This window comes from Mastomys coucha, unplaced genomic scaffold, assembly GCF_008632895.1.
Source record: "Mastomys coucha isolate ucsf_1 unplaced genomic scaffold, UCSF_Mcou_1 pScaffold23, whole genome shotgun sequence".
Taxonomy (NCBI): domain Eukaryota; kingdom Metazoa; phylum Chordata; class Mammalia; order Rodentia; family Muridae; genus Mastomys; species Mastomys coucha.
In genome coordinates this window covers 96,447,075-96,474,656 of record NW_022196906.1, presented here as the reverse complement: position 1 = coordinate 96,474,656, position 27,582 = coordinate 96,447,075, and the positions used below count along the sequence as shown (strand labels likewise).

At 45.0% G+C, this 27,582-nt stretch overlaps 1 protein-coding gene and 2 long non-coding RNA genes across 5 annotated transcripts in view; 2 read left to right on the top strand and 1 right to left on the bottom strand.

Moving 5' to 3' along the window:
- Positions 1–22,318, bottom strand: part of Ryk (receptor like tyrosine kinase) — a 77,276-nt gene extending 54,958 nt beyond the window's left edge. Inside the window, exon 1 of one of the 3 annotated variants that reach the window (XM_031346131.1) lies at positions 22,098–22,318. In XM_031346131.1, the coding sequence (XP_031201991.1) occupies positions 22,098–22,281 (184 nt within the window). In that variant the 5' untranslated portion in view covers positions 22,282–22,318. Of the gene's footprint in view, positions 1–21,888; positions 21,997–22,097 lie in introns of those variants that run through there. The other 2 variants (XM_031346129.1, XM_031346132.1) reach the window with 2 other exon arrangements.
- Positions 22,319–22,510: 192 nt separating this feature from the next.
- The window catches only part of LOC116073890, a 26,198-nt gene continuing 21,126 nt past the window's right edge, over positions 22,511–27,582 (top strand). Inside the window, exon 1 of the long non-coding RNA XR_004111959.1 lies at positions 22,511–22,600. This is a non-coding gene — a long non-coding RNA (uncharacterized LOC116073890). The remainder of the gene's footprint in view (positions 22,601–27,582) is intronic.
- On the top strand, positions 24,081–26,947 carry LOC116073891. The gene is made up of 2 exons (XR_004111960.1): positions 24,081–25,727; positions 26,854–26,947. It is a non-coding gene; the product is annotated as an uncharacterized LOC116073891 (long non-coding RNA).

The following is a 27,582-nucleotide window of genomic DNA, read 5'->3' as shown; positions in this document are numbered from 1 at the left end:
AGGACACCGTGAGCAGGACCTTCTACAAATACAGTGTGGTGAACCAGTTTTGTCCAGACTTTAACACTAAGTGAAAGCAGGCAAGATGTAAACTATATGCAGCAAATTTTAAAAACTGCCTGGCACCTCAAAGTGTTCAATAAATATCCAAGAAATTAAAGTCAGACATGGATATGAATATATGAATGTGCACATATTTATGTTCCATTTTTTAAAAAGAATGTGAACACCAAAATATACTAAGTAGTGGTGGTTTGAATAGGTTTGGCCCCCATAGACTCACGTTGTTTGAATGCCTGGCCCATGAGGAATGGCATGAATAGGAGGTCTGGCTTTGCTGGAGAAGGTGTGGCCTTGTTAGAGGAAGTGTCACTGTGGAGGTGGACTTTGAGATCAAATATATGCGCAAGCTCTGCCCAATCCCCTTCTGCTACCTGTGGATCAAGATGTAGAACTCTGGTCTCCTTCTCCAGCACCATGTCTGCCTGACACTGCCATGCTTCCACCATGATGATAATGGACTGAACCTCTGAAACTGTAAGCCAGCCCCAATTAAATGTTTTTCTTTATGAGTTGCCTGAGTCATGGTGCCTCAGCAATAAAACCCTAACTAAGACAGAAGTGAACAGTAGATTGATAATATGTGATTTTTATGTACCCTGTATTCTTTTCTTTCTCCTCAAGTTTTCTATGAAGGGTGGGAATGGCGGTACATGCCTTGAACCCCAGCATTTAGAAGGCAGAGGCAGGTAGATCCTATATAGTGAGTTCTAGGCCAGGCCATCCAAGACAACACACTAAGACTTCATCTAACAACAACAACAACAACAATAAGAACAAGTTTACATTTTCTATGAAGTATAAGTAGAAAAATATTAAAGGTTTTCAAAACATTTAAATATGCATATAGCATTTTGAAAGTCACTAAAACCTCCCAAGTAAGGACTGGGAGGTATGGTGTTGTTGGAGGTGTGTCACTGGCTTTAAGGTTTGAAAAGCCCATAGTACTCCAATTAGTTCTCAATGGGCCTTGTGGGCGTGGCTGCTCCAACATGCTCACTCTCTGCCTTGCTCCCTGCCATGATGGTCATAGACTCACTCTCTGAAACTTGCAAGCCCTCAATAATTAAATGCTTTCTTTTCTAAGTTGTCTTGATCAAGTATCTCCTCACAACAACTAAAACACTTTCTATTAAAAATCCATTAAAGTTTATAAGAGCTTGGAAAAAAGGCTGTACACGCTCACCCACCCAATTTAATTGAAAATTGTATTTTTCAATTAAAAAATGACTGTAAAGACATCATCTTTGGTATACTAAAGTTGACACTAATAATGACAAGTCATTAATAACTAAAAACCCTTCCTCCACCATCCCTTAAAATACCAAGACAAAGCAAAAAGCCAAATCCAGTAAAGTACTAAAACAAAACACCCAAGTCTAGGAAGAATGTCCACCTACAGCATTAACAGAGGATTGACGTGACAACACATGTCAGACTGGCCGAGTTCACTAGCTGTGGAGACTGCCCCTGTTCACTAGCTGTGGAGAATGGCCGTGTTCACTAGCTGTGGAGAATGGCTGTGTTCACTAGCTGTGGAGAATGGCCGTGTTCACTAGCTGTGGAGAATGGCTGTGTTCACTAGCTGTGGAGAATGGCTGTGTTCACTAGTTGTGGAGAATGGCTGTGTTCACTAGCTGTGGAGAATGGCTGTGTCCACTAGCTGTGGAGAATGGCAGTGTTCACTAGCTGTGGAGAATGGCTGTGTTCACTAGCTGTGGAGAATGGCAGTGTTCACTAGCCGTGTTCACTAGCTGTGGAGACTGCCCCTGTTCACTAGCTGTGGAGACTGGCATGGAAAACTCTAGAATGCTGGAACAAAGCAAGAGTTTTCCAGGAAAAGGCCAGCAAACAAGTCCATTTCCAGACAAATTCTGATCCTATACAAAGAAAGCATATTCTCAGAAGCCTCAGCAAACAGCCAATTACATGGTCATACCCCAGGAAGTAAGTCTAAATCACACCAAGAAAGAATAAGTGTTTTGTTTTTAACAGGGAACAAAGAATCCTTTATACCTAGGAGAAACTTATGATGATAAAATAACTGTCAATCTTTACTGATTAAATCAAAACATAAAAGTGTTTCAGGGGCTGGAGAGATGGCTCAGTGGTTTAAGCCACTGGCTGCTCTTACAGAGGATCCAGGTTTGATTCCCAGCACCCCCACAACTGTCTCTAATTATTGTTCAAGGTGATCTGATACCCTCTTCTGGTCTTTATAGACACTACACTCACATGAAACATATACATGCAAACATACATACACACCAATCAAAATAAATAAATCTCTTTATTTATTTTACTCTATGTGTATTCCTACACATAGAAATACAAAGAATGTCAATTAGGGTATAGAATTAGTATACAGAGAATAGAAGGCACGCACATCCATAATTAGTATAGTCATAAGTAAGGCACACATCAAGATGACAGATACACTATAGCAACTGGCTCCTCCCAAATCACCCACCCGACAGTTATAGGCCACACACTAGTAATGGGCATAATGGGCAGCAGAGTCCAAGGCATCTCAGCTACTCACTGAGGTTTTAGTTAGACTGGACTAAATAAAATAGTGTTCTCAAACAAAAACAAAACGCTGGGCTAATAAGATAGCCTTGTGGGTAAAGGGACTTAGTAGACAAGCATGGTCAGCTAAATCCAATGCTCAGATCCCAGAGTGGAAGAAACCCCTAAAGTTGTCCTCTGACCTCCACATGTGTACCACATCCCTCCCCATATGTATAAATAATACTATTTTTTTATTTTAAAAGTTATTGGTTGTAAGGAAATGTAACAACAACTTTTAAAGGCAGAAAATGTACAGGCCAAAATGTACAGGTCAGCAGTAGGTGAGAAGAAGGCATAGAGACAGGAAACACGTGTAGGTTATGAAGTATAATCTGTCTGCTTTCTTTACCTTTTATAAGAAAATCAAGAATGCAAAAACAGGCTAGGAAGATTGTTTACCAAAAGTTGATAATAAATGTTTAATATTTTTCTTCTTCTTTATGATATGAACATATTTTTTCCAAATGGTCAATAAAGTCTATGTTTTGCATTGACATCAATGAAATAAAATTAAGGAAATAAAAAAAAATAACAATTTTATCTTTTTTTGACAAATACTAAATTTACAAGGAGTATCATATTTTATATTTCTAGATTTAATCTCCTTTCTCTTTCATTCAAAGTGAAAAGCAGACAAGTAAAGACAGTAAAGCTGGCCCCTTCCAACTATCACCAGTTATCAATGCTTCAGGCTGTAACCACTGGGGTCACACGCACACTGAGCTCAGGGGCAGGGGCTGGCAGAAGTTATGACAATGGGGGATGCTGGGGCACATATCAACCAGGCTAAATGGACACTGAGTAGTAGTACTGAGGAAAAGAACACATTCCACAACACATCAGTGAGCCAGTCTCCTAGTAAGCCAAAGCGGAGGAATGTTAGAAAATCAGGGACCAGGAAAGGGAGTGGGAGGAAGGCTCAGAGGATGAGTCTAACGTTAGTTACTCCAGCAGGCGCCTTTAGAAAAGTCTCCTGGAAACTGGGAGTATCACAGTCCAAAGAGAAACAGCTAAAAGAAAATCAGAACAGGCTCTGATGTTTGGGGGGTAGAAGAAGGTAAAGAAAGAAATTTTGATTTAGAGAATAAAGTCTTTGGGAATCACTTTTTGGGGTCTTTTGATCCCAATACTAGTGGGCATAGGGTCATATACAGTAAGATCATACAACAAAAGAGAAGAGGGTTCTGAGTCACCATCCTGGGGCAAAGCAATAGATGGAAAGATAGAATGCATAAGAGCCAGTTCCTCAAAGAACAATTCCAAAAGGAAATTAAGAAACCAATTCCATTCATAGCTGCATCCCAAAGGATAAAATACTTAGAAAGCAATGTGACCAAAGAAATGAAAGCCTAAGTTAAAAAACACAAGGTATTGAAACAACTAAACAAACAGAAAAACATCACTGTGTTTACAGGTGGGAAGACAGCGGAGCTAGTCAAATGGCACAATGTCAGTGCAAAATTCCACTACCAAAATTCCACCCACCTTTTATGCAGAAACAGTAGATTCTCAAATGGACATGGAATTGCAAAGTGGCTCCAAACAGCCAAAACAATCTTTTAAAAGCACATAAAAGGAGATTCGCATTTCAGTTTCAAAACTCACTACAAAGCTACATAAATCAAGACAGTGCAAAAGCAGCACACATGCCTCGGCGGTAACCAACACTCTCTAACTGGACTTAAGACCTACTCAACAAGAGGGAAATCATCCCAGTCCTGGAAACCTAGCCAACTACCCACAGCTAGTGAAGTTACCGATCCTGGAAGAGAACCTAGGGCTCCCACTCTGCTAAATCAGCATAATCCCCAACCACGTTCTAAATATTTTTCCCACACCCACAGATAAGTCCTCACCCCTCTTCAAGGAAACGTCTCTGTTTTACAATGAAAAGAAGCCATTACAGAAAACCACAACCAGGCAAAATGCAGAGGTATGTAGCCCAATCCCAACAGATACATCTACAACATGTATCTATGCCTGTAACTATGCCTCAGGGATCCCTGCGGAAGAGGAGAAGAGATTCTAAGAATCAGAGGAACAGGAAGTTTGCTGTGAGAATGTCATAAGCGACAGCCATAAAGTCTCACTAACATGACTGCTTAAACACGAGCTGAACAAGAACAACAGCAGACATCTAATGTGGATGAGTGTAAACTAACAGAACAGAATTGAAGCCAGAAATAAAATTATAAAATTCTGAAGACTTGCCAGGAATGTGGGAAGTGGTAGCTAGTGCACAACTTTAATCCCAGAACTCCAGAGGCAAAGGCAGGCAGATCTCTATGAGTTTAAGCCCAGTTCTGGTCTACAGAGTGAGTTCTAGGATAGCCAAGACTACAGAGAAACCTTGTCTTGAAACCGCCTCCCACCCCCAACCAAAAATTGAAGACTCAAGTTTTAATAAGAGTACCAAAATCATCTGCCAGAGAATGGCTGTTCCTTCAAAAAACGATGGCAGGACAATGGATATTCTCTAACAAGAATGGAACTGGGTCTCTACCTCACACCACAAAGATCAGTTTAAAATAGATGACCTAAACATAAGACTTAAAACCATAAAGCTCTTGGAAAAATATTAAAGATATATCTTCATAGTCTTGGTAGCAAGTTCTTACAATAGGATAGCAAAAGCACAAGCAATGGATAATAAGGGAAGACAAGCCAGCCAGGCGGTGGTGGCGCTCGCCCTTAGTCCCAGTTCTAGGGAGGCAGAGGCAGGTGGATCTCTGAGTTCAAGGCCAGCCTGGCCTATAGAACCAGTTCCAGGACTGCCAGGGCTACACGGAGAAACCCTGTTTCAAACAAACCAAAACAAAGAAAGAAGGAAAGAAAGAGTAGATAAGCCAAAATTCATTTTTTTAATTCTATGCAAAAAAAAAAAAAAACCAGAAACAAACAAACAAACTCACTATTACAAAGACAAGAAACTACACAGACTAGAGGATGGCACCTGCAAATCACACCTGGCAAGCATGAGAATTCTGGATATATGAACAATTCTTACAACTCAGCAAACACCATCAGTCCAGTCTAAAAATGGACAATGGTCTTGAACATCCATTTCTCCAAATATGACAGACATAAAAACAACTACATGAAAAGATGTTCCACATCCTTCAATACCAGGAAAACAGAGTCAAAACAAAAATGAGGTACTTCACACTGCCTAGAATAACCACAACCAAAAAAGCAGAAAGTAGCAAGAGCTGGCAAAGTGCAGAGAAACAGGACCCCTGCAGTCTTATAGGAATACAAAACAGCCAGCCACTGAAAATACCCCCAGCAGTGCCTTTAAAAGTTAAAACAGTGTTACCAGATGATCCTCAACTGTATTCTAAGTATCTAACTTGAACACGTATCTAATTGGGTACTTGCATATTCTCAGCACTATTATTCATAACAGCCAAAATATGTAAGTAACTCAAAGGTCCCTGAACAGATAAAAAGTAAACTGTGGTATAAAAACAGAATGAAAAGATGTATAAGAATCTCCACAACATTATGCTACATGAAAGTAGTCAGAAAAAACATCACATAGTGTGTGGATGCACTTATGTAAGGATACAGAACAGGGTCAGTGTGATGCTCAGCAGGTAAAGGTGCCTGCCATCAAAGATGACCCCAGAAACCAAACAGTGGAGAAAAGCAATTCCTGCAAGTTATCCTCAAACCTTTTGTTTGCATACACACACACACACACACACACACACACACACACTAGACAGATAGGTAATAGGTAAATAGATAGGTGGATGGATGACATTGATAGATGATTGATTGATTGGTAGATAGATAGGTAGATAGGTAGATAACAGACAGATATAGATGGATGATATAGATAGAAGATATAGATGGATGATAGATTTAGATAGATGATAGATGATAGATTTAGATAGATATGGATAGATGATAAGATAGACAAACATGTTAATTGATTTTTGAAAGAAGCAACACTATGGAGACTCAAGAGCTGAAACACTATCCTATAAAGAGGGCGGGCCAAGACAGGAGGGAACAAAACAGGGAAAAGAGAACAGGCAGAAATCAGAAAGGGCTCTGTGGAGGTAGAGAAGGCAAAAGCCACGGGCCATGGACTGACTAGGTAGTATTTTGTCATCAGAACCCATGGAATATTGCCATTCTGACTTAGGATAAGCCCTTCAACTGTTCAGCTTTATCAACCTGACTTAAGTTTCTTGTTGCCAATTCCAGCAAAGTAGGGATGCTTCTCTCTCCTAAGAAAGGATAACATTTGTTCATAATTTGATTCTAAACAACCCAGATTTGATGCTACAAAATTTGTTACTCTTGCAAAATTCTCATGACCCTATCAAGAAAAATACGTTTTCACTATACAATTTTAAGTCCCAAATTAATAATCCACTAACTAAATTTTTTCCAAATGACTTTGAAAGTTAACTACGGATTCCAAGGTTGTCATCCTGTTGGTGAGTTGCAAGTCACTGAAGAACCTCCCTTTTTAAAGAATGCACTTGACAGGATGCATTTCTGAGAGCTCCTCACGGGACAGGCAGGCTCCTCCACCTAGTCTAGCACTGCAGCATTCAGTGGCAAGTGCATTAATAGCTGGCTGTTGATAAAAACCAACTACATCAAAGACAGGTTTAAAGAAAAATATTTTAAAACCTGTCAGGCATCAGTTAAAGTAGGAAAGCAGAGGTAGCACTGTGGAGACTGAACTAAAGCAGCTCTCACTGTGCAGACCTCTCCTCCTGGCTCTGAGACTAAGTAGCTGAGGCCTTTGGCACTCAGTTCCTGGGCCATCTTCCATAAGACAACTTTCTCAACTATAAGACAAAAGAAGCAGACCAGATGATGCTAATCCCCTCCTCCACTAAAAATTCTTTAATTTTATGACATCGGCAGTAGTTTTCAAATGTCGACCAATACATAAGTATTCTATGATACATCCATGACTCCACATATCAATCAAAACTTTAAAAAAAATTTCAAGTCAAGATAATCTTTTAGGTCTAATCAGAAAAAAGTAATCAATATATTTTAAACCACCAAATACACTTACTGATACAAAATGAAAATAAAAAGCTCTTACTTCTAATGTTTCTAATTTCTGTAAAATAATAAACTGAAAATAAGTTTGTTCATCAAAATCTAGTAAATCTAGTTATGCCCAGTGCACACCCAATTTATTGAGAAGGAACATTTAACTACACACAGCAGAGACTGCCGGACTGGAGAGGCGCCTGCCTTGGCAGAGCTGCTGTGTTTAGCTTCCAGCCCTCAGCAGAGAACTGCTGACATTTGATGGTAGGAGAGGAGCACCTTTGTTCACCACTAAAAAGGTCTCTTCAAGCCTTGTGGATCCTCAAGGAGGGATACTGAAGATCTCTCATGGGAACTGAGCACTCTCATGTACCACCCCACGCGCTCTCATGGACTACCCCACCACAGTGAGCACTCTCACAGACTGCCCCACCACAGTGAGCACTCTCACGGACTACCCCACCACAGTGAGAGCTCTCATGGACTGCCCCACCACAGTGAGAGCTCTCATGGACTACCCCACCACAGTGAGCACTCTTATGGACTGTCCCACCACAGTGAGCACTCTCATGGACTGTCCCACCACAGTGAGCACTCTCATGGACTACCCCACCACAGTGGGCACTCTCATGGATTGTCCCACCACAGTGAGCACTCTCATGGACTGCCCCACCACAGTGAGCACTCTCATGGACTGCCCCACCACAGTGAGCACTCTCACAGACTGCCCCACCACAGTGAGCACTCTCACAGACTGCCCCACCACAGTGAACGCGCTCATGGACTGCCCCACCACAGTGAGCACTCTCACAGACTGCCCCACCACAGTGAGCACTCTCACAGACTGCCCCACCACAGTGAGCACTCTCATGGACTGTCCCACCACAGTGAGCACTCTCATGGACTGCCCCACCACAGTGAGCACTCTCATGGACTGCCCCACCACAGTGAGCACTCTCAGGACTACCCCACCACAGTGAGCAGTCTCATGGATTGCCCCACCACAGTGAACGCTCTCATGGACTGCCCCACCACAGTGAGCACTCTCACGGATTGCTCCACCACAGTGAGCACTCTCATGGACTGCCCCACCACAGTGAGCACTCTCATGGACTACCCCACCACAGTGAGCACTCTCATGGACTACCCCACCACAGTGAGCACTCTCATGGACTGCCCCACCACAGTGAGCACTTTCATGGACTACCCCCACCACAGTGAGCACTCTCATGGACTGCCCCACCACAGTGAGCACTCTCAGGACTACCCCACCACAGTGAGCACTCTCATGGACTGCCCCACCACACTGAGCGCTTTCATGGACTACCCCCACCACAGTGAGCACTCTCACGGATTGCTCCACCACAGTGTTTGCTTCTCGGTCTCTCCCAGCCTTAAATATATTGGCAGAGCTGAGGTATCTATCTGCATACAGAAAAAACAAAGCAAGCATGGGTGGATCAACAAAAGGCCACACTATACCCCCCACTCTGCACCTCTTATTTTAGGCTCCCTCCTTCAGACCAAGACCTGCCTTCTCAAGACCCATGGCAATTCTGATACCTGATCACAGAAACTCAAGCCATCCATCACAAAAGCTGTGCTCTGGTTGGTCTCTGTGGAAGAGTAAAGTCATTTGATTTCAAATAGATGTAAATGTTACCTTCCCAGTCAGCAAAGACTGTAGCAAAAACACTTCAAGTTAAAACAACAAAACACTTCAGTCCCAAGGAAAACATAGGTCAAAGAGAACTCATAAGAGGGTTTCCCTAAAAATGTGATTACATACGATCTGTACACTGGCCAAGAAAAGGTACTTCCCAAATCCTTCTCAGGGACATATGTGCTCCAGCACCAAATCATAAACCACGACCTCCCTGCCACAGAGCCATAACCCAGCATTTGGTAAGCCAGAGACCTTAGACAATAGTTTGGCGTGTTCCCAGACCTAGAAGGAGAAAGTGATATGACCAACTTATACGTGTACCACCAATACAGCTACAGAAATTGTACCCAGGGCTTCATGCCAGCACTGCTCAACTTCTTTGACCTCCACTGCTAACAGGAGCACACTTTACCTCAGAGACTGGACTGACTCAGACTTGCCTGGTAATAATCGAGGCTGTTATCAATAAACACAGAGAACTTGAAAGAATAGCTTCTCCCTGCCTGCAGCAGGCAGCAGGGTGCTATCTCAGGAATTCAATTCCAAAGCTGTACCAATTTTTTTCAAAGACAAATCACATAGGTCTCTGTCAAAAGTTAGCTCCACAAGGCTAGGTTCTTTATCTGTTTTATTCACCAAAAATATACCCCATGCTTCTAAAATAAGGTCATAGTACACTTTTCAAAGAATATTGTTACTAAAGGCAGCCAACTAAATATCTAAATGACCCAGTGACTTGAGGCCTGGTCTGATAAAGTAGTGACAAGTAATAGTCACTCCAGTGGGTTGTGTTTAAGTGGCCTATTGTCTTGTGAAGAAAGGGGCTCAGGGGGTGCAGGGATGATTAGCAGGTTCCTTCCCTGTGTCCTGCAGCTTACTCCCAGGCCTTTAAGCAAACAGATGAGCCTTTCTACCTTCCTCAGCAGAGCCCAACCAGAAATGAGCAGCCCGAAATGTTTAGGATATTTGCTTTTAATGCAAAGATAGAGATCCCCAGCAGTGACTGACATAAGCTGTTGTGAGGCTCCTACAGCATATTCAAGTGCACTCTACACCTGTGCTAAGAGCAGCCCAGCTTACATACTCAGATCATTAGTTACTGCTTGATTTTCTGGGCCTGATAAACACCATAACCCAAAGCAACTTGGGAGAAGGACTGCAGGTCACAGCCAGCCAATGAGGGAGCCCAGGCAGTAAATGAAGCAGAACCCACCGAGAAGCAGAGAAACTCTCTTACACGTACTGGCTCACTCACTAGCTCATGCTCAAATAACCTTTTGGGGTTTTTTTGTTTTGTTTTGTTTTGTTTTGTTTTGTCTCTTGGGGGGGGGGCATTGAGACAAGGTTTGTGTGTGTAGCCCTGGCCATCCTGGTATTCACTTTATAGACCAGGCTGTCCTTGAACTCAGCGATTTACCTGCCTCTACCTCCTGAGCACTGGGATAAAGGTGTGTGCCACTACCCGGCTCAGATAGCTTTCCCATAGAGCCCAGACCACATGCCCAGAGATGCACAGCACAGTTGGGTAGGCCCTCCCACATCAGTAATTAACCAAGAAAATGCCCAACAAATATGTCCATAGGCCACACTGATGGAAGCAACTCCTGAACTGAGGGTCACTCTTTCCAGGTGTGTCAAGCTGACGATCAAGATTCGCCACTACAGAATAGAAGGAAGGGATGCATTTAACATGCAAACATGTGAGTTGCCATACTCTCCCACACTTGCTACCTGCCATATGCTCACAAGTGTGTGCACAAAGAGATACAACCCTTACACACCGCTTCTTTCAGCAGGGCTACTTCTTCCTCTAATAAACTGTTAAAGGATTAACCTTAGGGGAGACAAATGCAATAAGCATTTAATGAGAGTATTGGGAGCTTGACTGATCATCTCATCTGAAATAATCAAGACAGGACACAACTGATTCATTAGTTTAAAGGACCCATCAGGAGGCAACAGTGATCCCTAGAACAAAGACCACAAGTAGTGAGCACTACTGTTACAGTGCAGAGAAGGATGCTGAAGTCAAGTGAGATAGCTCAGCAGGTGACCACTCACCAGAGTCTCATGACTGAGCTTGATGACCAAAATTCAATACACTGCAAAGAGAACTGTCTCCTCAAAGCTGTCCTTTGACCTCCATATGAATGCTGTGGCATAAGCACATACATACATAGATGGGTGGTGGGTGGACAGATGGATGGATGAACAGATGACGGACAGATGGATAGATGTGGGGGGTGGAACTCAAGGAAGAAACTGAGGTGACAAAGGTAAACTAGGCTTGTGGTACGCACCTATAAAGAGGCTAAGGCAAAAGAGTTGCTGTGTCTTTTAGAAGCCAGCACAGGCAGGAGTGAGATCTAAACCAAAAGATTAAAACTATGTTTAAAAGATCTAAGTCCAGAAAGGTTCTAGAGGTGTGGTGTACAGAGAGCTAAACGAAGTGGGAAATCCAAGATCCAAGTGCTGAGCTCCAGAGCTCATCTGAGTCATGACGGGACATGAAAATGTGGAAGCCAGTCAGAGGCAGAGAGAAGGTGAAAGTGAACAATGCCCAATACTTAGAATTTGGATCCATTCCCACCAACCAGACTGGAGGCTCATGCTTTAGGATTCAGTGGGGTAAGTGCAGAAGTGTCTTAACTCACCTGTGGGGAACAATGAGCCTAACTACTGGTTTTGTTCCGTCCACAAGCTTTGTAAGTAACACCCAGAAGGCTCAAACTGTTTCCAAGTAATTTAACTGTATCCCACAACAAAATCCAAGGATATTTAAAGGAATTCATAAATGTTCAGCAGTCAGGCATCCTGGTAAACACCTACAATTCCAGCACGTGGGAAAAATGAAGCAGGAGGCTAGCCTGGATTACAGAACAAGTGTCTATCAAAACAACAAACAAACAAACGAATGAACAAAAGCAAAAACAGAAAAGGCAACAAAAAAAGAAAAGCAGGTAGGCAGGCTGAGAAGATGCTCGGCTGGTGACACGCATATTACAAAAGGGTGAGACCCTGTGTTTAGATCCCAGCACCCACATAAAAGCTGGGTGCAGTGGCATACACTTGTAATTCCAGGCCTGAGGAGGTGGGGACAGGAGGTTCCCTGGAGCTTCCTGGACAGCCACCCAGCTGAGCCTCATCAGCAAGTTCTAGGGCAAGCAACAGATCTTGTCTCAAAAACTTTTACACACACACACACACACACACACACACACATATACACACACACACACACAAAATCAGCACCCAGAAATGTTCACAGTATCTGCCATCCAAACATATATTTACACACACACACACATATACACTCAAACTTATATATCTATTTAAAGGGGAAAATGCACAGAGCACTAGATAACAACTGAAACTCACCAACAGGCACTGGGGCATTGGTATTAAGTATATAGTGGCATTCCATGTGGCCAAAAAATGTCAGCAGAAACAAAGAATAAATAATACAGATAGTAAAAAGGCCTATAAAGTCTAATTTCTAGAAATGAGAACTATAATGTAAGAGATTAAGAAAAAATGCACTAGATTAGAGGAACAGCAGGACTTCATGAAAACGAATACTGGAAATTTTCTTTCCCAACTCTTTTGGCTTTTTATTTGGTTGACTGGTTGGGTTTTTGTTGTTATTATAAATGCAAATGCCCATTCCCAGGATATTTTTTTATTAAGAGGAGACACTACCCTGTATATCTGATATACTCTTTATGTACTGTATGATGTAGTACACAGAGGACTTTATGCACTTGTCAAAGCCCATAAAAGCTTATAGCAGAGTGAACTTTTTAATTGCATACATTTATTCACTTATTATTTGTTTGTTTGTTTGTTTATGGGAAGGGGCTCATGTGTGAAGACAGCTTGTTGGAGTCATTCTTCCCAGGTGAGTCCTGGTGATCAAATTGAGGTCTGCAAGCTTATACAACACGTATTTATCCTCAGAGACATTTCTCCAGTTCCAGAATTAATTCTTAAAGACAATTTTTTATTTAAATTTTATTTTCTATTTATTTTATTTCAGAAGAGAGCACTGGATCCCCTGGAACCAGTTATGGACAATTGTGAGCTATCATGCAGCTGCTAGGAGCCAAACCTCCGTCCTCTGCAGAAACAAGTGCTCTTAGCTGCTGAGCCATTTCTCTAACCCCATCATAACTGTTTTAATTCATGTAAGAAATTAGAATACAGCTGGGCAGTGCTGGCACACACCTTTAATCCCAGCACTTGGGAGGCAGAGGCAGGTATATCTCTGTGAGTTCAAAGCCAGCCTAGTCTACAGAGCAAGTTCTAGGACAGCCAGGGCTACACAGAGAAACCTGTCTCGGAAAATCCAAAAGACTCAGAGATACCCATGAGCTTCACCAGGAGTTCTATGAGGCCCTTAGCCTAAGAACTTTCTAGCAAAGTATGCAAGCTTACTCTGCAGTCCCTTGCCTCCCAGAATATCTAAGACTTTTACCAGAAAGGTGAAAACCATTGGCATTTCCCAGGACAGCACCTCTTCAGCTGGACTTTTTGAAATGCTATGCTGGTTATGTTGTTACAGTATCACCCCTTGATAACAAGGTATGTCACTTTATCTGAGGTATAGGGGGAAATCAGTCTGTTAACTGAGGACTCCCACTAACTATAAGACAGATGCAAGTTTACAAGCTGTGCATCTTGCAGTCAGTGACGCATTCACAAGTCAAAGGGTTGACTCATCTGAGCGCCACTTCAGATCAACTACAAAGGCTGAGGACCTGGCTCTGGAGATACAGCATTCATGGAGCGCTGGTTTGATCTCCAGCACCACATGAAACATGAGTTGTAAACACTTGGAATTCCAGAGCTTGGGAGAGGAAGGCAGGAGGATCAGAAATCCAGATCACTACACCAGTTGGTAAGGGTATATCCAGGAATCTGGATGTTGTTGCAGCTCCCCAGGTGGTTTCAGTGGGAGCCAGGTAGACTACTACCCTTCTCAGAAACAAAACAGAAAGTATGCACTTCAGACCTTCGTAACTGCATGCATCTGAGACCTCCAGAAAATTGTGTATTTTTTCCAGAATCTTGGTTTTACCTATTTAAAAAGTAAACAATGTGCCAGGTGCTTTTGAAGAACGTGTGTGAAATACCTGGCATGCATAAGATGTGTTAGTTCTCTCTAGATTATGGGTATCTCCTAAGTTAAGAGTTGTGTGCATTCTATTATAGCTTAAAATGTAAGAATACAGTCACTCAGCATTGTCAGTGCTGGGAACTGCAAAATAAACCCTTCAGTAAGCGTTTACTATGCATCTCAGCCCTATGTGCACATTTGTTTTGGCACATAATGTTTTAGGACGCCCTGCACGATGAAATCGTGTTTAGTAACACCCAGATTAGAACATACATACAACAACAAGGATGACACACACACAAAGCGTACTTCTGTCGTAGTTTAAGAGTGACTTAATAGTTTAGTCTCACATGCAGGTTTTTCTTATCTCTCAGGCTGGCAAGATCTAAAAGGTCAGTGATGTACAGCATCGAACCCCAGGGCAATGCTGGGGAGGTTCTCAGCTCGGAGTGTTTGAGGAACGAAATGTGGCCCTTCCACTGACTCTTGGAGTGAACTTAAACCCAAGCAACAGTGAGGCAGCCCCTTCAGAACTCATTCATTACCTCAGGATGTGACTCACACGGGACAAGTTTAGCCATAATTGGACAGAATTTTCCCCCATATGTGCAGGGAGAATGAAAGTCAAACCCACAATTGCACAATGTCTCAGCCCCGGTCTCCCAATGAAGAACACATGGGCTCAGATTAAGCTGTGCCAATACCACCAACCCCAACCCAACGCCTAGGGTTAAGGGTTCACTTCAGGATGCTAACCCCCCACTCCTGCCAAAGCCACCCATAGCAGGTTATACCAGTGCTACCAGCAGGAAGGACACCACCCCTGTCCAACCAGGCGTTTGGCCTGAGCCTCAGCAGAGGAGCGGAGCTTGGCAGGAAGAATGCTAGGCTCATCACACTTTCTTTCTCAACTCCCTTTCCCATAAAGACAGGGTCCTTTGGCTCAGATACCCAAATCTAAACAAAATGGACTCTAAAGAATACTTTCTCCTTGGCCCTGAGGTCTCCTGAGGTTAAACCTCCCAATTCATTCATTGCCAGTTCCTGATAAACCCATCTCACCTCTTCACCTGCTCCCCAACCCACGTACCACAACAGGTGTCTTACCTATGGACAAGGAGCTACATACTATCCTTTCTACAGCCCACTGCCCACTGCACTCTCCTTTCCTAACTCTCCTTTATTTGTTGTGGAGTATTTTATTTTGTTGGCTGGGTTTCGTTGTTATTTTGTTTGGGGGAGTGGAGTAAGTCAGAGTCTCACATATACATGGCTGGCCAGAAAGTCCTGATTCCCCCCTACCTCCACCACTGGGGTGCTGCCTAACTACTCCAATAGCTTTCCATTCCCAGAGAAACAGTTCCGATCCGCTGATCTCCCAGCTGTCTTCTCTGCCTCTCCTTGGCTCATTGCTCTCATCCCAGTCACGTCAGAGTTCTGAAGAAGTTCAGAGTTCTGCCCCCACACTCCATACAATACTCTCTGCCTGGCCTTAAGTGCCTGGGATCCCTTCCCAAATTCACCAAGCCTCTCTTTCCCCTCTCAAAAATAACCATTCCTACCAATCAAAAACAAAAACAAATAAAAAAACCTCCCATCAACCATAATGAAAAATGAAAAATAACCCTATCACCCACCAATCACAATCAAAGTGACCATTCCTCCAATAATCTACAATGTAACTCTTTATCAAAGAGCTACATTCCTACATACATACATACATACATACACACACACACACACACACACACACACACACACACACACACACACACACTTCCTTAAGGAAAGGAATCTAGCCAGGCAGTGTTGGCGCACACCTTTAATCCCAGGGCTTGGAAGGCAGAGGCAGGAGAAGGCAGAAAAGGAGAATTTCTGAGTTCGAGGCCAGCCTGGTCTACAGAGTGAGTTCCAGGACAGCCAGGGCTACAGGGTTTTGAACCTGTCTCGAAAAACAAACAAACAAACAAACAAACAAACAAAAAAAGGAAAGGAATCTAATTATTTTTAGTCATTATGTCCACAATATATAATACTTCAGTTTTCTTTCCCTAGACTGCTCTCAGGAGCAGGTGCCTAAAAAAGTGTGAACTGTCTTTAAATAAGATGTGAGCAAGCATGGCTTTCCCAGAAGCAGTTCAGTTTGAAAGGAGAAGCTAGCCAGAGGAAACGTTTAACTGGTTCCTTCCCGACGAAACTGTCTTCACCGCTAGGGACACAGCTCCCTATCACAGCCATCAATGTCATCACGCTGTCCCAGCCACCGGCATCTCATTCCCAAACCTCTGGCACTGCTCCAGCAGTTAAGGAGCTTGGGACTATTTTAGTGAACCTAGGAGGACACTGACAGTAACCAGGACCACAAACCAGCACTGTTTGGGTTCTGGCTTGACTGCAGCTGCTCCAGGGCTGCCGGAAGCAGCACGATCCAGATTTCAGGCACAACTGAGTGAAGGCCTGGCCTTCTACTCAATGTCCACAACACTCTGAATCAAGGTCCTCATACTTAAAATACGGACACAGTAGCCAGTACTGTAGTCTGCTAAGGACAGTAATGAGAGCAGTGAGGCAGGGCCTAGTTACACGGCGTAGGCAGACTTCCACCAGGGCTGCAATGCAGCACACACAGACCAAGGACCCACTCCAAGTCTGTCTCCTCAGTGCTAAGGTAAAAACCTTTGTATTCCCTCAGAATCCATGTTACAATTCTAACCCCCATGGTGGGCAGATAAACAATGGGGCTTTGGGAGAGGATTAGGTCTTAAAGACACGAGGAGGATCAGCGCCCTTATAATGAAGACCACAGAGCTCATTTCACCCTCCCACTGTGTGAGAACGGATAGATCTATGAACCAGAAAACAGGCTCTGACCAGAAACCAAAGCCATCAGCACTTTGATGTTGGCTTTCCCAGCATCAAGAACTGAAAAAATACATTTCTGTTGCTTCTAAGGGCCTCGGTTGATGGAATCTTGTTTCAGCTTGTTTGTGTACAGGGTGCAAGTGTCAGCACACGCTTGCAAGGGCTGTGTCTCTGACATGGGGAAACTTCTACCACACATCATGAGCACTCTGTCCACCACTACTGACCACCACTGTCCTTACAAAACAACTGCCAAATTACACAGCTCAGAATGACCAAAGTCTTTGGATGGTAAAGAAACCACATTATCAAGCCAAGAAGGAAGAAAAAAACACCATCTATTTTATCAAACTTCTGCATGATGGAAAGCAGGTAGAGGAGCGATCAGTACCCCCTTAAGAGGCTCAGCCCTAAAGGTACCTGGGAAGCTCAGGCCACACAGGGAGGGAGCCACTGTGCAAATGCTCACAGCAGCAGGCCCCCAGGTTCAGCAGGGGACCCCAGGTCTAGGGAAATGGAGTCATAAGAGCAAGGGATTATAACCAGAAGTCAAAGTCTACAGCCTGAGGGTGAAAACTTCCATTCCTCCCCAACCAGGTAACCCAAGGCCTGGCAGCTGATTTATCACCCGGCATTCCAGAGGCAGGACGTTTCCTGAGGCTTCTTTACAGACACTGAGCAGAGCTCTAATTAGATACAAAATTCTGTCCTGGTGTTTCGGACAGGCTTCCAGAGAAATGTCCACCTGCGCTTGAGCAGACGGCAGGGATCGTCAGCACACGTGTGTGTCCTCTCCCTTCTAACAATCTCAGCATCTCACTACACAAAGCCAAGGATCAGACAGCTATAACCATAAGCAGAAAAATTCTGCTTAATTATGGCAATAACAACAATAAAAAATTAAGAAAAAACATTCACAGGTGCAATCGAATACGGAGAAAAGAGATTCTAAAAACTACAAACATCAGTAACATTTTTAAAATGAAAGCCAGCAAGACAAGACTAGGAAGGAGAACTCTCTGTCCACTGGTTCCAATACAAAGCAATAAAGGTAAGAAAAGAAACATGAAGTTCAACTCTAGGAGAATCAACAGACACACGACAGCCATCTCAGAAAACACACACACACACAGAGAGAGGAAGAAATAAGGCATAGGATATTATTTAAAAAGTCAACAAACATCCCCAAAACTGAAGGCTTTGTAACCCAATTAACAAACTTCAAAATACCAGAGTAAAACACTCAGAAATTAAGAGGGAGAAAAGGGAGTTAGAAATAGCTTTGGACTCTTTATCTGAAATTCTTACAAGAGAAAATACCATTCAAATTGTGAACAAAAATTATGTTCCACATAATATTCTAAAGTCAGCCAGACCATCAATAAAGTGTGAGGGTAAAATGAAAATTTTCAGACATAAAGGACCTCAAATAATATCTCTTTCTCATGAACCCCATCCTTAGGGTTCCACTGAGGATACACACAATCAGCAAAGAAAAAGGAGGACAAGAGACCAAGAGAGGGCAGAGAGGTACAAAGTGCTACTGTCCAAGCACTTACTGAAGCAAGGGATGGATAAAGCTAAATCAAGATATCACTGAGAAGAATCCAATGGAACTAACAGATGTCTTAATGTGCTGCCTGAAGTGGGCAGAGGCATCAAAAGGTGGTCAGCATGTTTCTTGGAGTACCTGAGAGAATATATGTACAGACACAAAGCAGACTAATCAAAAAAAGTTTAGCCAGGCAGTGGTGGCACACGCCTTTAATCCCAGCACTTGGGAGGCAAAGGCAGGCGTTTCTGAGTTCAAGGCCAGCCTGGTCTACAGAGTGAGTTCCAGGACAGCCAAGACTACACAGAGAAACCCTATATTGAAAAACCAAAAAAAAAAAAATTTAAAACCCAACTATGTATTCTGGGGAAAACCAGAACAAAGGGGGTGAAGGTGGGAGGGGGTGTCTACCAGTTCGTATCTAACTCAGAAAAGGGCAATGTATTTGTACACCGTAGTATCAATACTGACTGTCTGGTGGCACAGCCCACTGTGCCAACTGACTGCTGGTTTAAAAAATGCCCTGGAGAACTAGAGAGATGGCTCTGTGGTTAAAGAGCACTGGCCACTCTTCCAGAGGACCTATGTTCAATTCCCAAAACCCACACGGCAACTGTCTGTAACTCCAGTTTCAGGGGATTCTATACCCTCATACAGGCAAAACTCCAATACCCATGAAATAAAAATAAATCTTTTTAAAATTAAAAAAAAAAAAAACTGCACTGGGGAGTCTGGTATACAAGGATGACTCCAGAAGACAAATGTTCAGTCCACACTAATCTAGAAATTCAAAAGGCAACAAGGAAAAGACAAACACCACAACAGTTAAGTGAGCTACGCCTACTGGGAGAGCAGAACCTGTAGGACAAAAAGGCCAAAGGCAAGGTGCTGATGGTTTCTGGTTTAAGCCCTTCCTTGCTATTCAACTGATTTCTACTCTGTGCAGCTAATGACTGGATTAAAACCACTTTTCCTATCAAGTACAACTAGCTCGACAGAGTTGTCACTTCTACCATCCAAGTTCTTACTTGGCATTCTGAACCCTGGATCTCAGAAAACTGTAAAATTGATGGTAGTATGCCTAAGTTTTTGGATATCACTTAACCCTTTAAACATAGGAAAATGTGGTAGAAAGCACTATTTCAAGCAGTCTCAAGCGCACACCATAACAGCCACACTCAGGAGGGCCTGCAAACATCCCACAACTTGCACTCTGCCACCCAAAGCCAGGGAATCCTTCAACAGCAGCACAGCTGAGGGAAACATAAAGGGACAGAAAGAGGCCTTGGTTCTGGAAGAGGACTATCTAGAGACCACACTGTGACAGGACAACTCAGCCTGCACTAAACTGAAATACCTAAAGGTGAATGGGAGCGTTAACGAACCATGCTCCCCCCCTCTATTCCACACACTGCCTGCGCTGGACATGCATGCCTGGTGCTCATCCATCAGGTGCCTCCTCAGACACTGTCCTAAGAAAATCAGTTCCTACTTACAAAGGTATCACTTCACATACTAATGAACAGCGGTCTCTTTTCTATGCCATAATCAAACTATATGCAATGCCTTTCAATAACTTAGTCTACAGCCAGCAAACACCATCTTGTGAGGGTATATATTTTATATGTAATATATGAAATAAACCATGTTACCTTAAGCAAGTTACTTAAAACTTCACTTTTCTCATCTCCCGTAACACTTGCCCCACTGGGTAACAAGAGACTGAGAAAAAACATGTATAAGTCCATACCAGGCCCCAGCTAGATGGCTCAGCGGGTAAAGACACTTGCCAGTCAGAGGACGTGAGTTCTAGCCCTAGGACCCCCTACTGTGGAAAGACAGCCCACACCCTCCAGGTGTCCTCTGACCTCCACAGAACACATCTTGAAACACACAAAAATAAATAAAAGCAACAGCAAAACTCTAACGTGCAACAGGAGGCACATGTGTTCGTCCATGTCTGTTGCTAGCTGTCTCTGTCGCCCTGCTTCCATGCTGGCTGAGACAGGAGGAAAGGAAATACATGTCAATAAAGTCACAATTACGTAAGTTCTTTTAACAACAACAAAAACAACACTTTTAACAAACAAAGCGTGCCTAGGAGCTGCTTTACAAATCGTTATTTTCCCTCCGCCTTTCTCCCATGCTCCAGGCATAACTTAGATGCAGTTTCAACCCTGCTAGACTAAATTCAGCTAATTCGACTAGGCTATAAGGAAGGTTAAAATAGGATGTTACAAAAACACGGTATAAACCTACATACAACTATGTCTAAACAGTCTGCTAAAAGCAATTTTCATTCGGAGGCTGAGCTCTCTCAATAGACCTTAAGAAACTCTTCTAACAGGCAGATGGATCTCTGTGAGCTTGAGGCCAACCTGGTCTACATAGTGGATTCCAGAACAGCCCAGGCTACATAAAGGCCCTGTCTCGAAAAGAAAAAAGAAACTCCTCTAATACACACATACGCATCCACGCACGTGCACACACACAAATACACACACACATACACACACGGGAGGGGGGCGGGGGGGGGACATGCTCGCCCACTAAAAAAGTGACACTTAATGGATGTTTAGGAGACCTTTTCAGTTCCAACACTTCACTCAGAAACACCCCGAGAAAAAGTGGACTGACTGCCTTAATGTACAAAAGATGGTAAAAGCTGGGTATCCCGAACTATCAGAGACTTCCCTTTGATGGCTGGCCAGGCCTTCCTTCAAGGGCTGATTTTTTCAGAATGCACAGAGTTCCAAATGGAGGGCAGAATCATTTTTCAAAACGGACTCCCGCTAACAACGGGGCCTTCAACAGGTAAACGGAACCACCGCCGACCGCCCCAAAGCCAAGTTCTCCTCTCGCTTCAGGGTCTGCAGAGTAAGCGAGTGGCCTGGAACGGCAGCCTCAGGTTCAAACTCCACGAACCCAACCAAGGCAAACCCCGAAGGCGGAAGGTCCGGTCGGCCCTAAGGTGTGCAGGATGCCTGCCGCCCAACTCAGGGCGCCCGGCTCACCTTGCCCCCACTCACTAACCAGAAAGCACGCGCGCAGCGGCGTGGCCCGTGGGCCACCCACCGCTGGCTACGCAGCGGACACCGGTGTCCGGAGCGCCGACTCCGAGGCTCCGGGGCTCCGCGGCCTAGAGTGACACGCGCAGGGAGGCTGCGGAGGGAGAGAGCGCGCGCGGGCGGCGCAGCGGCAGCACCGCGGGCTCACGAGGCCCCGCGAGCGGCGCCACTCACCGAGCAGCCGGCGCACCTCGTCCTCACTCAGGTAGAGGCTCACGCTGGGTCCCGCAGGAGCGGCGGCCAGGGCCGGGGACCGAGGGGCGGCGGCGGGCAGCATCGCCAGCAGCAGCAGCAGCAGCGGCGGCGGCGAGGCCCTCAGGCCGCCGCTCCCCGGGACGCCGCCCCGGCCGGCGCGCATGGCCGCCGCCGAGCAGGAGCGTCCGCCGCCCGCCGCGCCGCCGCGCACCCCGGCCCCGAGCGCCTCACAGCCCCGAGCCGGGGGCGGCCGGCCAGCTCATCGCGCCGCCGCTTCAGACCCGCCGCCCGGGAACGGGAGGTGGGGGCCGGGCGGGGGGGCGGGGAGGAGGAGCTGTTGGCGGAGACGCGCGCGTGCGCGTGCCCGCCGCGCGCGAGGGCGCGCACGCACGCGCCGCCCGCCCGAGAGCGCCCGGTTCTGGGGCGCGCGTGCACGCGAGAGCGTCGCTGACCTTAAGTCAGAGTTGGGACCGTGAGTAGGGGTTGGTATAAAATTTCGTCGTTTGCCAGTGTGAAATGCGCAAAGAATGAAGGAAATGAGATAAAGAGGAACAAGCTAACCAAAACAATAATGAAGTGCCCTGGCCAGGGCTCTAAGTAAATATAGCCAGTCCCCAGCCCAAGTCGTTGAGGCCTGGGGTCGGTTGGTCCACTGTTAAGTCACTATCCCCAGGTGCACCCCAAGACTTGGATATTGTTTCAAAAGAAGGGATGCTGTTTTATGTAGTGAGAAGGGACGGGTGCGTAGAAATCTTCCCTTATCCCACCCTCAGAGGTCAGTCTCTAGTTAACCTGTCTGTTCCCTGTTCCCTGGGATTCGCATGCCACACACTTTCCAGAAAAACTCAGAAAACCTTAGTAAAGTTTTTATTTTGTGTTTTGTTTTTCAGTTTGTTTGTCAGTTTGCTTGTTTGTTTGTTTTGAGAGGAGGTCTCACTATGTAGCCCTGGCCAGCATGGAACTTGCTATGTAGACCAAGCTGGCCTCAAACTCACAGAGATCTGCCAGCTTTGGCTTCCCAAGTGCTGGGATTAAAGGCCTGTACCACCATGCCCAGCAAGCTTGTTTTTATATGTGATGAATTTGTATTATTCTAGTTCTCCTTTACTGTAAATCAACCTGCATCTGGGATTTTAACCTGTGATCAATGCCAGTCTCTCCCTCCAAAACATGCAGTGTATGTGAGTGTGGGCTTATGGCTGAACATTGCTGTCTGTGCGCATGCGTGCTTTCACAAAGTGGTTTTTACATTTCATTGCTTGCTCTAGGAAGCCCTTGTCTCCCTAAACTGGTTAAGAATCTCTGATACGTCTAAGAGACTCTGATGAAGAATTTGGGGAAGCCTCCTACCATGACAGTCAAGCTTACTCCAAGAGTCATCACTCAGGCTGGCTCCCAAACATCCCTCCTCCCTTCCTCCAGACCAGGATCATCCCATCCCTGTGGCCTGTTCACTGACCTCACTCCTCCCTCCTTGCCTGTGGAGAGCAGCTGCTTTCTGCCCGGCCAAGCTTCAAGCTCCCAGTTGCCCATCCACACTCAGACCCCGAGAGATACTATATTTATCCCCTGCCAGGGCAGGGAAAGAGGCGGAGGAGGAGGAGGAGGAGAGGAGGAAGAGAAGGAGGAGGAGGACGAGGAGGAGGAGGAGGAGGAGGATGATAGTTGGATCTTGACTTTTTTCCCCCTCCCTCCTGTAGTGAGAGGGATGGATTCCATTTGGAGACAAGCTGGCCTCAATTTGTCAAGCTTCAATTCCCCAGCACAGAATACAGTGCCCTGCAGGAAGAGACCAGGAAGTGGGCATGAACTGAACAAAAGCATGATGAAAAACATAAGTCACCTGTGGCCACTGCTACCTAGTAGGGAACCAGGGCCGTACCAGGAAGGACTCTGGGAACATACCCTGTGAACAGAGCTGCTCTCTACTCAAGAAAACAAAGGGGGGGGGGGCGGGGGGCGGAGCCCACTTTAAAGCAATGGTTTGATGTCTACATTCTTGCAGCAAGCTAATAATCCCCAAGCAAGGATGCTGAGTGTTCTAGAGGCCGGTTTTACTTCCACATCTTTAGTCAGTGACTTCTTGAGATACTATGATACAATGTATCCCAAAGGTATCAGTCAAGCCAGGCAAAACTCTGGTATTTATCAATGGTGTGGCCTTGGGAAAATTAAACTCTCTGAGCCCAGGTTTCTTCTTTCATAAAACATGGGCAGGCACTAAGGCCTGACTCGCAGGGCTTTTACAAGCATTTAATTGGAGAAGCTATAACTAAAACACCTGGGCGGACACTGGGCGACTGCTCTCTGCTTGTTATGTTGACATAATGAATCCTTCCCTCTAATGGTCACCTCTGTGAAGGTTCATCACCAAACAGTTCAAACCAGGTATCCTCCAAAAGCCCCCTCACTAACCCCGCGCGTAGCCCAGAGCCTGTACCCAACATACATTTGCGCTGGGCCTGGCCTGGTGTGAAGTACACTAGGATGCAGGAATGACAAAGAGCTTCCTTGAGTTCTTACAAGGATGCAAGTTTCCATCTGTGCTGTGGAGGAAAACTTAAGGGTCTCTGCCCGTGATTCCCAAACCAGCTGCTTCACCGGGGATGCATAGAAATGCAAATTCCTGGGCTCACCCCCAGACTACAGAGAACAACAACTGGAATTGAGGGGCCAACCTGTGTTTCCATGAGCACTAAAAGTGATTCCGGTATTGGCCCCTCAGTTAAGAACGCTCAGCCCCTGCCTCTCCTTTGATCTGTTACAGGTGCCTCCCCACTCCCATATCCCCACCCCCACACCCCTACCACCCCAGGGCATCTGCCGGCTACCCTCTCCCTCACTCAGTCTGTTCCCAACAGCCAGAGCCTGATGCATCCGTCATTCACTGGCTTTCCCGACTGCCAAAGTGTCTCTGGCTCACCTGGAATAAAAGGCATAGTTCTCGCAAGGTGAGAAGGCAGGCCTCGAAAGTCCTACCTCTCTCTCCCTTCCCTTCTGACTGCACCTCCTACCCTTCAGCGACCATGGCTCCCATTACGGCTTTCTCTCTCTCTTCCAGCCTTAGGCACAATCCTTCCTCAGGAATGTCTGTCCCACTGACATCCCTATTCCTTCTTTTCCCACCTCCTTCACATCTATATTCATGCGTTAATCTCTCATCGCTTTTATTGAACCCTCAGACCCCAGACTCTTCCCGTGGCACACAGAGGTCTCTGAGACTCTTCTCTCCCCTGCCAAGGTGTGGGTGGCACATTTCCCACTAAGCCCCAGCCTCTAGATGCTGGGAAGCTCTGACCTCCGCCTGAGGTTTCTTTGTCCCCAGGGAAAATGAAGGCCACCGCCATGACCACACTCTGCCCACCCACCGCCAACCTCCTTGGTTTTTCCTGGCACCGTGGATGACCTTACTCTTCTCCAGAAGACGTAGTTAGGAAAAGTCAGGAAATAACATAACATTTGGTGTTCACTCTTCTAGATGCAGGCCAGCCTTATGCTAGAGATGCCACAGGATGGGTACATGAAAACACTGCAGGCTGGTCAGGGGCTGTGAGATGGAGTGACGGGTGCTCTACGCATGGCGCTGGCATAGCCTCGGTGTCTCCATTGGTTGGTACCCACAAAGATATCCTGGCAACCCAGAGTTCACAGAGCCAGTGGCACCCCACCCCTACCCCTGACTGGTTTATATTCCCACTAGCATCCTCTTCGGGATCACCTAAGAAGGCCACTCTGTAAACCCTCCCTTTCCTTACTTACGTCAACCCAGTTGCACTATAAACAGGTCAAGCGTTAGAGAAGTCTGTGGCATAAAAGGTGAACTTTCCCATACACCTTGATTGTTCTTCCTAAACACCTAGCTTGGTGCTTGTTTCCATAGTCTTTTGTGTAGGCATTTACACATCCATATATATTAGATCCACAGCTGTGCTTACGTTTTTTTCCATTTCATATTTAAAATCATGCTTCACGCAATTGTGGGGTTTTTTGTTTGTTTGTTTGTTTTTGAGACAGGGCCACTACCCCAAGCTGACCTCAAACTCGATATATAGTTGAGGAAATTCTTGAACTTCTGATCTCTTCCCTTCACTTCTTGGGTGTTGGTATTATATACATGCCCCACCGTGCCTGGTTTATGTACACGATGGAGAATGAGCCCTGGACCTCATTCATGCTCTACAAGCATCCTACTCACTGGGCTCTGTTCCTAGCTCCGTGGTTTGCTTCTTTAACTCATAAAAATAACTTGAGATTTTGAGGAGTCTTGTACGACAAGGAACCCAGGGTATGCCTGATTGGGATGAGTCCTCGCAGGTCTTACCCACTCTGCTACTACACTTCCCTTCCTTGCACACACAATCCTGGTGCACATAGGTAGATGTTTCAAATGGTGGATTCCATGAAATGAAATCACTGAGCCAAAGGGAGTTCTATTTTAATTTTGGTAGATTCTGTTCAGTTGCCCTTCAAAAGATTTTACCAATGTGCCTTTCTACCAGAAAGCTTAATAGGTAAATTGTACTGCTTAGTGATTGTCAACTTGATACAAGCTAGAGTCACTAACTGAGGAATTACCTCCATCAGATTGGCCTTTGGTCACGTCCATAGGACATTTTCTTGATTGGTGATTGATGAGGCTTGGCCTCACCCATCATGGGTGGTTCCATTCCTGGCTTTATAAGAAAGAAAGCTGAGCAAACCACTAAATAACATCCTTCCATGGTATCTCTTTCAGTTCCTGCCTTAAGTTCCTGCCTCGAGTTCCTGGCTTGGCTTCCCTCCAGGCCAGACTGTAATCTGCAAGCCAAATAAACCCTTCTCTCCCCCAAGTGTTTTTGGGGTTTTGCTTTTTGTGTTCGGTGTTTTGTTGTTGTAGTTGCTGCTGCTGCTTTTTGTTGGTGTTGTTTGATATGGTCTTTTCAAAAAGAAAATTTGTTCTTTATTGTTTGATCTGTATTGCCTTCCATCACTGGTGAACTGGAACATTCTGTACATGTGTGGCCTTCATATAGCCAATATGTATATATAGAGAAATTTCTTTTTTTTATTAGATATTTTCTTTATTTACATGTAAATTTCTCCATTCCCAGTTTCCCCTCCAAAAAACAAAGAAACAAAGAAATTTCTATGCACTTTAATTTACATTTTAAAGTGTTCTGATGGGGGGGGGGGAGTTGCTGTGAAATGCTCAGCCTGATGGTTAGGATTCAGTCCCTGGAATGAACTGTCCCTGGGGCTGATGTACAAGTGAAGGGGTGACTGAGTGCTCCACACATGTGCCGTGTGAGCACATGCAACATACATACACACACACACGCACACACACACACACATGCACACACACACACTGAAATAAATAAAGTACTGAGTATAAAAAAGTATTTGTAACTTTTGCATGGGTTTTGGTTGGCTGATTGTCTTCGAACTCATTTGTATCCATTGTCCTTTTTTTTATTTCTTTTTT